This window comes from Oncorhynchus keta, chromosome 1 (assembly GCF_023373465.1).
Source record: "Oncorhynchus keta strain PuntledgeMale-10-30-2019 chromosome 1, Oket_V2, whole genome shotgun sequence".
NCBI lineage: Eukaryota > Metazoa > Chordata > Actinopteri > Salmoniformes > Salmonidae > Oncorhynchus > Oncorhynchus keta.
The window spans coordinates 53,934,819-53,947,131 of NC_068421.1; the positions used below are offsets into that span (position 1 = coordinate 53,934,819).

Here is a 12,313-nt window from a genome sequence, read left to right on the forward strand (position 1 = left end):
AGAAGAGTGGAGACTGTTATAGCAGCAGGGGGGCCAACTTCATATTAATGCCCATGATTTTGGAATGAGATTTTCGACAAACGGGTGTCCACATACTTTTGTGTAGTAAAATAACTAGGATTAGACTTATGTCTTGTTTATATCATATCGTACAGCTGATGAATCGAACACTGTAAAAGAATGGCAACCTTTGATCAGTGTTATTTCCTGATCGGTGGCGATCGGTGCCTTTTAAGATGAGTGAGGATTATATTTTTTTTAATGAGCATGGCCATATTTCTATTACAGCATATCGGATGACTGCCATTCATATTCCATTCACCCAGCTCAATGTTTCATAGATAGGTTTAGGCTACATGTACCCATCATGAGGTTGCTACAACTTAGCCAATGAACGAAAGTTTACAACGTAGGTGCAAATGTTGAGAATTTTGAGTAATGAAGGTGAACGTGTTACATTCAATACCACCTTGCACACTCTTGCCTGTATCTAGGGTGTAACCAGTAGTCCAACAGTTGCAAACTGTGTAAATGGGTGTCCTAACACTGAGGTCATTAAAGATCCCATGGCACTTGGCACCGGTGTTAACCCCGGTGTCCTGGCTAAATTCCCAATCCGGCCCTCAAACCATCACGGTCACCTAATAATCCCCAGTTTACAATTGGCTCATTCATCCCCCTCCTCTCCCCTGTAACTATTCCCCAGGTCGTTGCTGTAAATGAGAACATGTTCTCAGTCAACTTACCTGGTAAAATAACGAATAAATAAAATAGAATAAATATTCGGCGCATGTGACAAAGTTTGATTTGACTGTAGGCACTATGGATGAGACTGAATGGCTCAAGAATAAATCCCACACAGTGAGGTGATTTAAGGGAACACCCGTTGAGCCATTTAGCTAGCATGAATCTTGCCACGGACCCTCCAGTGATTCCGCTGACCAGACAGCCAGTCATTGTAGCTGCCAACTGAGTGGACACCTTAGACTCGGGCTACGCTGCAGGGACAAAAGAGGAACACCACAGTTTGTGGTGCAAAACATGCACAAACCTGTATTGCTAAACTGTTTACAGATGTACAACTGGCAAGATTAACAGCATTAAGCTCTGACTGGTTCGTCTTCCAGGTTAAAACCTGTTTCCTTTTTACAATTGACTAACAATTCATAAATCAGTACTCTTTGACCACTTATTTCCTTGATGCCATTTGCTATCATAATACTTATACATTTGTATAAAATGCTGTGCTTTAAGGAATTTATATCAATTTTTTAATCGAGGAAATTATTACAAGGCAGCAAATACAGTATGAAAATATACTGGTGGCTACTTCGTACCTTGTACAGAGGCATTAAAAAAATGCTCCCTCTGTAATTCCCACCATGGGGACTCACTCTACACTCAGATGCCTTTGTGGTGTTTTGGGAAGTTCTCAATGATTAAGTGGCTGTTTGTAATCGTGGCCTTTTTGGGTAGTATCATATCTGGGATCCTGGTACAGAGGTGTACTGCTTGGCTTTGGGGTGCATGTCCGACAAGCAGGTCAGGTTCAGCTGAACCTGTGGGAAATGGTTTGCAACGGGTAGGCCTTGAATACTCGTGTTCGCTGATCCGTCTACAAAGAGCATAAACAGGCTGTGAAAAACAATTTAAGTGATATGGAAGCATATACCTGTCAAAATGCTATCATTTTAAAATGCAAATTGTAAAATGACTCAAAAGATGCAGTCGTAAACAACGACCGTTAGGGATATTATTTCCAATACCATCATCAGATGAGGCATGCAGAAGCTTAACGATGTTGCACCCCTGGATGTTTGCACTGATTAAAGTAGTAAGTAGTTGTACAGTCACGTTGTACCTCCAGTGTCATCTCTTCCTTGACTCGGACAACACGTTCTTGGCCACACACCCACCGTCGATGGTAAATTGGGGGGTGGCCATCGCTGCTGCTCATAGATGAAAAAGCACTGATGGTGACCTCAGGTGCATCTGGACACACAAGGACACTGCACCCAGTCAAGTGTAATAGCCAAACGTGACAAAATGTTTTTTTGCACTTTAATTTTCAGCTTTATTAAAATTAACACATAAGCGGATTTACAATTTGCATAAAGGCTTATTACAACCATGGTCCATAAAAAATTGATATAGAAAAATACATGAATATAAACAAAAACGAATTTGATACACAATGTTTTACAAACTATGTATTAATTTGCTGAGTGTTCTTCTGGTTGACCTACAATTTATTGCATAATGGCACTACATAATAATAATAATAATACCTTAACAGCATCACTAACATTTTACAATGCTGAGCAACCAATAGCTTCATTTTGAATTGAGTTGCCAGGTAAGCTTTCTAAAACACTATAGGGATGTATCCTTACAGGGGACCAATGTCATTGCAGTTCAGATGCTGTTCAATTTATCTCAGCCAAAAATGCCCTTCTACTGTTTTGTCTCGGCAGAAGGTGAGATATTGTATTAATTGTGATGGGCTCAACCCCAACTGTAGACCCTCTCCAAAATTCTCCCTTGAGCACGGATCTGAAAGATTTTCTAAACTCCTCGTTCTTCCAAGTGTAGAGAAATGGGTTTGTAACAAAGAGAGTGCAGAAAAACATCCAAGAACAAGTCCTTAGTGCCAATGGCACTGTGGTAAAAAGCGCTATTGATAACACCCAGAAAAGGGGCTGTGTAGTGAGTATGAATATGAAACACACTGCCAACACGTAGAACCCCAAACGTTTGTCCTTTCTGGGGAAGGAATATGGAAGGTTATTTACTATAGGAAAATGTAATATGCTGACCCTCTTCACACTGATCTGCACCCTTCGAAAGATTTTTAAATAGCAATACAGAACAACCATTGTCTGACCAATAATAGTCAACGCCAGGGTACCAGCTGCAAATGGGTCAGAGAAAATGGGCTTCCCTCCTTTGAGCAGTGATGCTGCGGAAGCCGGGAGATATGAGCATCCTTCCTGTGGGTACCGTAAAGATGTGATCCAGGGTAAAATAAATCCCAGCGCCGAAAGCCACGAAGCGCTTATCATCCATTCTGTGCGTCTTTTTTGGTAGATGGACAGATAGGTCACTGGTGATTTGGTAATCAACACGTATCGGTTGACCGCGATCAGGGAATGGGAGAGAAGAGAGACAGTGATGCCGAGGAATAAGAGCGCATCTTTGAAGGCTTGGTACCCAGCCGGGAAAGGGCTTCCAGAATAAATTCCCACCGCCTCGTGCGGCATCCAAAATGCGCACACCAACAGGTCGGCTATACAGCCGTTCACAATAAACGCATTGCTAGCCGTCCGAAGTTTCTTAAATGTCACGACCAGGTAGACAACCAAAAGGTTTAAAATGGTCCCAAACAGGGACATGAGAGAATAGAGTGCCGCAAGACTGATTTTGGCATCGTGTCCCACATCGCAGTCTGCCAGTTGCGCCGTGTCGTTTTGCATGTTGGAAGAATTCAATGTTTTTTATACGAAAAAACGATAAAGAGTAATTTTGCAATCTTGTTGATGTTAGTCTGTTCTCCCTCAGTGGAAATTAGTTTCCATATTGAGGCAGCAGGCAGTTGCATTGAGCGCCTGTGGTGATGCTGCAGACACCAGATCAACAAAGACGTATGAGAAGATTGGAGGAGAGCAGGTTCATGATAACACCTACTCTAAACATCTAGCCTACTGCATGTGGCGTGTTAATAAAGATTGAATGATTTCCAATAATTATGATGGAAATGCAAATCGGCCTATATCATACACTAAAGGAATATAGCAAAGGCTATCCTACTAAACTTGAATAAAGGAAAATCCATAATATGTGATTATAGGAGTTAAGAGTCACAAAACCAATGCATCCACAGAGAATGGCTGCCTGACATTTAATGTGATGGGAGTCAGAGAAGCCTTTTGAATATTTAGCCAAAACATCCATTTGTTGAAAAATAATATATTCTTAAAAATATAATACGGAGATTGATAAAAAAGGGATTACAGAAAACTGTCAATAGGCCTACAATAGTAGTAACATGTCTTTCCACCAACACCAAGGCACCAACACCATTCAATCAATTGCAGATTGGCCATTTCCAAAAAGCGTTTTGAAGAGTGTTTGATTTGATAGTGGTCCTTCTGTGGCTCAGTTGGTAGAGCATGGCGCTTGTAACGCCAGGGTAGTGGGTTCGATTCCCGGGACCACCCATACGTAGAATGTATGCACACATGACTGTAAGTCGCTTTGGATAAAAGCGTCAGCTAAATGGCATATATTATTATTATTATATTATGATACAGCAGGATGTCCTGGAAGGAGGCTGAGGGGAGTTTACACTATTCAGAAATGGGTATAACCTGTTCAGTTGATGGCAAACCTGGCTGAGAATTCATTCAGTGCACAAAAATCAGACAGACCCAAATACCTAACTCTCCCTCCATACTCGACTAACTGCTGTGCAAATCTAATACACTTTTGAAAGCGAAACATTTGAAATACACCATTTGCCAGATTGAATCGCGGCCTATATAACAGGCAGGAAATGTGAACACCACCGTTTTAATAGATCATTGGTGGGTGTATACAAAACCAAAACCAATACCAGTCAATGGCATTCCTCTTATTATCCACCATGACTGCAGCATTTCAATAGCAACAAGACATTTATATGAAAGAGAATCAACATGGCCTGGATTGGAACAAACTGAAATGGAAAGACCCCCATGCATTTGGATACGTTTTAAAATGATTCAACAAAAGGGTTTCGAACCATACAGTAGCTCACAAAGGACTTTACACAAAACTTTGTATAAAAACACAAATAATCATACTGTAGTGTAGATTATAGGTTACACCTTACACAATCTCCAATGGCTGATTTATGTTCTCTAAAAATAATCAAATAAAAACCAACTATTATTATTAACTATTATGTGTACTTCATTCAGGTACCCCCTGTATATAGCCTCCCTAGTGTTATTTTGTTGCAACTTAATTATTTTTCTATTAAAAAATATGTTACTTCAGTTTATTTGAGTAAATACTTTAACACTTTTCTCTCCCTTAACTGCATTGTTGGGGCTTGTAAGTGAGCATTTCACTGTATTCAGTGTTTGTGACAAATACTCACTATAGCTCTTTACAAAAACAAACAAAACACCCACTTTATTAAAGGGAGAAAAGTAGAGAGAAAACAAGAAATAACAAGAAAAGTCCATTTCACAGTTTTTGTTTGTTATGTAATCAAAACAGGGCTGTTTGGCACCAAGCTATGAAGCTGTGAAAAAATAAATGTCATTAGCAATTCAAACACATGCAGAATTCATTACTGACTTGTCCCTTTATATATAGACTGTGCTCACAGACACACACAGGAGTACCAATTGGTAAAAGGACAGGCAGAAACAAAAACTATTATTTATTTTTAAACACGTCACTGATGAAGAAAGGGAACTTTCACCTAAAAAAAGCACTGCTTCCTTATCTTGAAATGTGTCTTTATGAACCATAACTAATTAATTGACTCTTGATTTAGTCATCAAATTAAAATTACCACAAGTACACATATGGAAAATATAGTTAGACTAGAAACACTTCTTCCAAAAACTTAGTTTCTTCGTGTAATATTTTACACTTTTGTATTTGGTCATTGAAAGATAACAATTGTCTCTGGCTGTTTCCAATCTCTTTCAAGATAAGAAATTCAGGTGAAATACCCTGCCTAAGTAAAGATTATGCAGAGCCCTTTATTGCAATAGAAGGCTCTGAGTTGACGTGCCTAGGTAGTCATTTGAAATAAGTGCGCTATTAAAAAAAAAAAAAAGATGCTATGTTAGGTTAGCGTTTTCAAACAAATTATTCAACTGTTTGACAGCTGAAAGGATATACAGCTGTGAAACCAAGACAACCAGAATCAGTCGGAGCTAGTGTTCCTTCCTTCCTTAAAATACAAATGTATTCCTCTGTCAAGATGGCGAGTTCTGACGAGAAAAAAAAATCAAGTAGAATAAATAATTTAGAGACAAGAATCTTTAAATTGTGTTTTTATTTTGTTACTTACTTTAGAAACCTGCATTAACTGTAAATGTAAAATATATACACTGAACAAAAATTATACAACGCAATATGTTAAGTATTGGTCCCATTTTAATGAGCTGAAACAAAAACATACCAGAAATGTGCTATATGCACAAAAACGTATTTTGCTCAACTTTTATGCACACATTTGTTTACATCGCTCAGTGAGCAATTCTCCTTTGCCAAGATAATCCATCCACCTGACAGGTGGGGTATATCAAGAAGCTGATGAAACAGCACGGTCATTACACAGGTGCACCTTGTGCTGGGGACACTAAAATATGCTGCTGTGTCACAACGTATGCCAATTGGCATGCTGACCGCAGGAATGTCCATCAGTTAGTGAATTGAATGTTCATTTTCTCTACCATAAGCCACCTCCAACCCCATTTTAGAGAATATGGCCGTATATCCAACCGCCGACCACGTGTAACCACGCCATCCCAGGACCTACACATCCGGCTTTTTCACCTGCAGGATCGTCTAATGAAACTGTGGGTTTGCACAACCAAAGAATTTTGGCACAAACTGTCTCAGTGAAGCTTATCTGCATGCTTGTCGTCCTCACCAGGGTCTTGACCCGACTGCAGTACATTTTAACCGACTTCAGTTGGCAAATGGTGACCTTCAATAGCCACTGGCATGCTGAAATCGCAGTTTCAACTGTACCGGGCAGATGGCAGACCGTGTATGGAATCGTGTGGGTGAGCGGTTTGCTGATGTCAACATTGTGAGCAGAGTGCCACATGATGGTTGTGCGATTATGGTATGGGCAGGCATAAGCTATGGACAATGAACACAATTACATTTTATCAATGGCAATTTGAATGCATAGACATACTGTGACGAGATACTGAGGCCCATTGTTATGCCATTCATTCGCCGCCATCACCTCATGTTTCCGCATGACAATGCGTGGCCCTATGTCGCTAGGTTCTGTACACAATTCCCGGAAGCTGAAAATGTCCCAATTCTTCCAAGGCCTGCATACTCACCAGATGTCACCCATTGAGCACTTTTGGGATGCACTGGATCGATATGTACGACAGCATGTTCCAGTTCCTGCCAATATCCAGCAACTTCACACAGCCAAGCCATTGAAGAGGAGTGGAACTGGTGGTCACACCAGATACGGGCTGTTTTTTTCCCCTGGTCCACAGCACTACCTATTTTTTAAAGTACAGTATCTGTGGCCAACAGATGCATATCTGTATCCCCAGTCATGTGAAATCCATAGATTAGGGCCTAATGCAATTCTTTTAATTGACCGATTTCCTTAAATGAACTCAGTAAAATCTTTTAAAATGTTGCGTTTATATTTCTGCTCTGTGTACATATAGTAGAGACATTTGCATTTTAGTATGCTTACTGTATGAAAAATACTGATCTACAGTTATAACATTTTCTTTACATACTGCTTGAAAAAATATATGCAAGTAAGAATTTTGCTATTAAAATTGTACATTTCATGGAGGTAGAACACCTGCATTAAGATTCTCCCATTTTGAAACAAAATAATTCCACTGCCAGGAATGTACAGAGGTCTAAAAGAATAACAACAATGATCAAATCAGTGATAAACAGATGCTTCTGTATCCATTTCTCTCTCCCCAAATCAACTTCAATATTCAACTACATAAAATAAAAAAATAAGCATCCAAATATATGGATCTATTGTTACAAAGGTCCAACAGAAAATGTACTTAGTTGGGCCATCGTAGGCCATCCTCATTGGTAGAAAAACAGCTTTGATAATGACCGCTGCATTGTGCACCCAATGACATCCAGCATTACATTCTAAAGAAAGCATTTTTTGGGGGGACTGTTGTGCTTTTCAGTTTTTTTTTCTTCAGGAACCTCTACCTGCAAAGCTGAAAAGTTCTCTACATCTACAAGCTGAACTAATTATAATACACACAAGCCAGGAAAAACAGTCTCTGAATTGTTTTTACATTCAACACAAACACGCCACACAACATGGAAATATTTCAGTAATAGCGATGAACTTCCACTGCACCTTGAATTAGAAAACAAACATAATTGGTTCTACAGTAGGGGGTGTGTGTGCGCGCGTTTTAAAAAAGGCTGCGACGAAATCAAGTTTCGTAATCTACAGCGAGTCAATGAGTGTCGAATAACACTGACAATCTGCTCATTAAAATCAAACATTTTCCCATTAAAAAGAGCATGATTGCAGTGGGATCCTGTGTCTGTGGAGAGGGTTGCTGAGCTGCCTGGCATGAACAGTATACTGTAGGGACTGAGGCTTGTGTTGTGGGTGGAGTCGGTCCAACACCACAACTCAAATTTCCTCTAGTAATGACCACGGTTTGAATCATCCTTTTGGTTTGTCATGCTAAACATACAGTACAGTCACAAGGCCTACACAACGCTGGTTGCAGGTATGACTTTAGTATTTATCCTATAGCTGTCCCATTGATATGCAAATCTCCTGTAGGCTTGCGACAGAGGAGAACGTTATTTATTAGTTCCAATTGAAAATGGGGTACCAAAACCCACCAGTCGATTGAATTGACTTAATCAAAAACAAACAAACAAAATATTTTTAGAATAGTGAAGAAACAGCATTCATTTCTTCCCTATATGTAATTCTCTTCCATTCACATCTCTTCTCTAGAGCCCATCACCAGAGGACTGCAAACATGATCTCTAGACAACCCCCTACACACGGTCACCACTCAATCTCTTTCATGTACACGCGCAAACACTCGCTCACATGGGCACATACGTACATATTCTCAGTCTATGGTACGTACATGCTACTACATGCACGTACACCCCAACCCACGCACAAAACACAATTGTAAATAGGAGAGCACTTTACCCTGAGCCTGGTCCTGTAAATACTTTGTTGATAAGGAACACGGCTCGCAAAATACCGTAAGCCGTCTCTCCATTAATCTCACATATTTTCATCTAGATATATTGTTAGTGAAGTAGTTACACTCAAGAGACAAAAATAGAATTGTCATAAACCAAAACATGTTCTTTAAACCACTTCTAAATAAAAATGTCTTTATCCAGGAAACAAAATGGTCATATTTCATGTATAAAAACCTCATCTAAAATGATTATTTTTAACTATTTCTTTCTCCCCCCCCCAGTACAAGTCATGTGTACACCATATTAGCACATAAACATATAAAAGAAAACAGAGATATGTGATACAGGAAAGTCTATATGGCCGGATCTCAGCTTTAAAGAAAGAGCACTCACATAGGTCACAGCCTGGCCAAGCCTAATCATAGCTCGCCAGAAAAAAAGGGGGGGGAAAGCTGGGTAAACAAATCACCCTTTGTAAGCATTATCCAAACAGTGACTGCAGTTAGGGTGGATCGAGGCCGTCTGAGGCTGACAGAAGAAGCCCAAAACTCAAAGTTCCATGAGCCCATGGGAGTTTGTGGCTGTCGATGTGCCCGTCTCCAAAGACCACACCCATTCAGATGCCACGGTTTATTAATTTTCCTTTCAGTATGTGGGAGAGAGTGGGGGAGATATTGCGAGAGAAAAAAAGGGGGTGGGAGACCCATCCCATCCAGGTCAGAGGTCCAGTGTCAAGGTGTCTGTTCGGGCTTGGTCAACGCAGAACCACCGATTTAGTATTGAACATATTCAGATTGAAGGGACTGCAAGAGATGGAGAGGGGAGACAGAGACAAAATATGACAGTGAATCACAGTGGATTATAACATGGCCTCTGGCTCTGATGCAAATAGAAAAGCAAATCACTGCATCTAATTGTTCAAGTGTTGACGACAAAAAAAAAAAAGGGTGAAGGTTGTTATCTAACAAGCCTGTGTGAAATATTCTATTCCTAACAGGTTACACTTGAACGGTTGGTTACAAAGGTATAGAAAAGCCATTAAAATAGACAATTTAAATGCCAAATGTATTTTCCTGGACGAATGAATAGATTTATGGTGGACAAGACAGACAGGGTGTCTGTGTGTGGGCAAGAGTAGGAAGCTGCGGAGGTAGAGAGCAGGAATTAGCAGGACTGGCAAACAGATGGGGATGAGATGAATTGTGCAAGAAGGACATGGGATTCTGATAGGGTATTGGAATTCTGACAAAGGAACAACTCCACTGACTGGCAAAACAAGGAGACATTAATACAATATTCTCCATTCTCAACCACCCCCTCCCTCTGCAGTGATGTAAAGTATTTAAGTAAAAATACTTAAGTAGTTTCTGGGGTCTGTACTTTACTCATTTATATTTTTGAGAACTATTCACTTCATTCCTGAAGAAAAGTGTAGTTTTTACATACATTTCCCTGACACCCAAAAGTATTGGTTACATTTTGAATGCTTAGCAGGACAGGAAAATAGTCAAATTCACGCACTTATCAAGAGAATATCCCTGGTCATCCCTACTGCCTCTGATCTGGTGGACTCACTAAACATACATGCTTCTTTGTAAATTGTGTGTGATGGAGTGTGACCCTGGCTCTGTACATAAAAATAAAAAATAAATAATAATTTACTTTAGATACTCAAGTATATTTTTAGCTGCGTGCTTAGGATCATTGTCCTGTTGGAAGATGAACCTTCACCCCAGTCGGAGGTCCTGAGTTCTCTGGAGCAGGTCTTCAAGGATCGCTCTGTACTTGACTCCGTTCAGCTTTCCAGAGATCCTGACTAGTCTCCCAGTCACTAGCGCTGAAAAACATCCCCACAACAGAATCTTGTTACTCATGGCAAGAGTCCTTTAGGTGGTTTTCGGCAAACTCCAAATCGAGCTGTCATGTGCCTTTTACTGAGGCGTGGCATCGTCTGCCCACTCTACCATTAAGGCCTGATTGGTGGAGGGCTGCAGAGATGGTTGTCCTTCTGGAAGGTTCTCCCAACTCCACAGAGGAACTCTGGAGCTCTGTTAAAGTGACCATTGTCACCTCCCTGACCAAGGCCCTTCTCCCCCAATTGCTCAGTTTGGCCGGGCAGCCAGCTAGCTCTAAGAGTCTTGGTGGTTCCAAACTTCTTCCATTTAAGAATGATTGAGGCCACTGTGTTCTTGGGGAGCTTCAATGCTGCAGATATCTTTTGGTATCCTTCCCCAGATCTGTGCCTCGACACAATCCTGTCTCGGAGCTCTACAGACAATTCCCTCGACCTCATGGCTTGGTTTTTGCTCTGACATGCACTGTCAACTGTGGGACCTTATATAGGCAGGTGTGTGCCCATCAAAATCATGTCAAATTAATTGAATTTACCACAGGTGGACTCCAATCAAGATGTAGAAACATCTCGAGGATGATCAATGGCAGTAGGATGCACAAGCTCAATTTCAAATCTTTTAGCAAAGGGTCTGAATACTTAAGTAAATAAGGTATGTTTTTTATTTATTTTTAATACATTTGAAAAAATGAAAACAAACTTTTTGCTTTGTCACTATGGGGTATTGTGTGTAGATTAATTTTTATTTTATTTAATACATTTTAGAATAATGCTGTAACGTAACATTTGGAAAAAGTCACCAGGTCTGAATACACTGTACTTAAGTATATTTAAAACCCAAATACTGACTTTTACTCAAGTAATATTTTACTGGGTGACTCAGTTTTATTTGAGTCATTTTCTATTAAGGCATCTTCACTTTTACTCAAGCATGACAATTGGGTACTTTTTCCACCACTGTCATAAGCACTGTCTGTCACATCACTTGTTACCTTCTTTTCACACCGTTTGTGGGCTGGTGGTTGTGGCTGCTAGTATGGTATGTGTGTTACCATCACCTAGGAAGGGTGAGGGCAGTATACTGGAAGATATTATTATTTAATTCATATATCCTTTACTTATTTAGTAGGCATAGGCAAGGTGATGGGGATTGAACGTGAATTAACTTGATATCTGTGCAAGAGTAGCAAGTTGAGCCAGTCAATCCAAAACTGTTAAATTAATGATAACGGTGCAACAATCTAGGTTTGCTGAGAAGCATTGGGTGAGAATTCTGCCACTGGCGTTGCAGGCACAAGTGTGGGAAGTTCCGGGAACTAGCCTCAGATGTCAGTCCCTCGTGGTCAGGGCCTATGAAAGGCCTCCATGAGTTCATGGTAAAGCAAGGAGGTGGATTACTGGGCTCGCCTCTCAGGAAATGAGTGAGCGCTACAATATGACTGAGTCTGGCACTCGACCACAACTAGCAACTGCTTTTTGGAAGGGAGGTTAGGATGTCCCTAGAGAGATGCTTCCTTCTGAGGGATGGAT

At 40.3% G+C, this 12,313-nt stretch overlaps 2 protein-coding genes across 6 annotated transcripts in view; both read right to left on the reverse strand.

Moving 5' to 3' along the window:
• Positions 1–39: 39 nt before the first annotated feature.
• Positions 40–4,135, reverse strand: LOC118387793 (probable G-protein coupled receptor 88). Its single transcript, XM_035776510.2, has one exon. The coding sequence runs from the start codon at positions 3,471–3,473 to the stop codon at positions 2,427–2,429; it is 1,047 nt and encodes a 348-aa protein (XP_035632403.1). The 5' UTR covers positions 3,474–4,135; the 3' UTR covers positions 40–2,426.
• Positions 4,136–6,037: 1,902 nt separating this feature from the next.
• LOC118387767 (dual specificity protein phosphatase CDC14AB-like) overlaps positions 6,038–12,313 on the reverse strand; it is a 47,632-nt gene continuing 41,356 nt past the window's right edge. For all 5 annotated transcript variants that reach the window (XM_035776471.2, XM_035776479.2, XM_035776463.2 and 2 more), the window contains one exon: positions 6,038–9,734. In XM_035776471.2, coding sequence (XP_035632364.2) covers positions 9,705–9,734 — 30 coding nt within the window. In that variant the 3' untranslated portion in view covers positions 6,038–9,704. The remainder of the gene's footprint in view (positions 9,735–12,313) is intronic.

Coding starts and splice junctions, on each gene's coding strand:
- LOC118387793 (XM_035776510.2), bottom strand. CDS start 3,473: ATGCAAAACGACACGGCGCAACTGGCAGACTGCGATGTGGGACACGAT.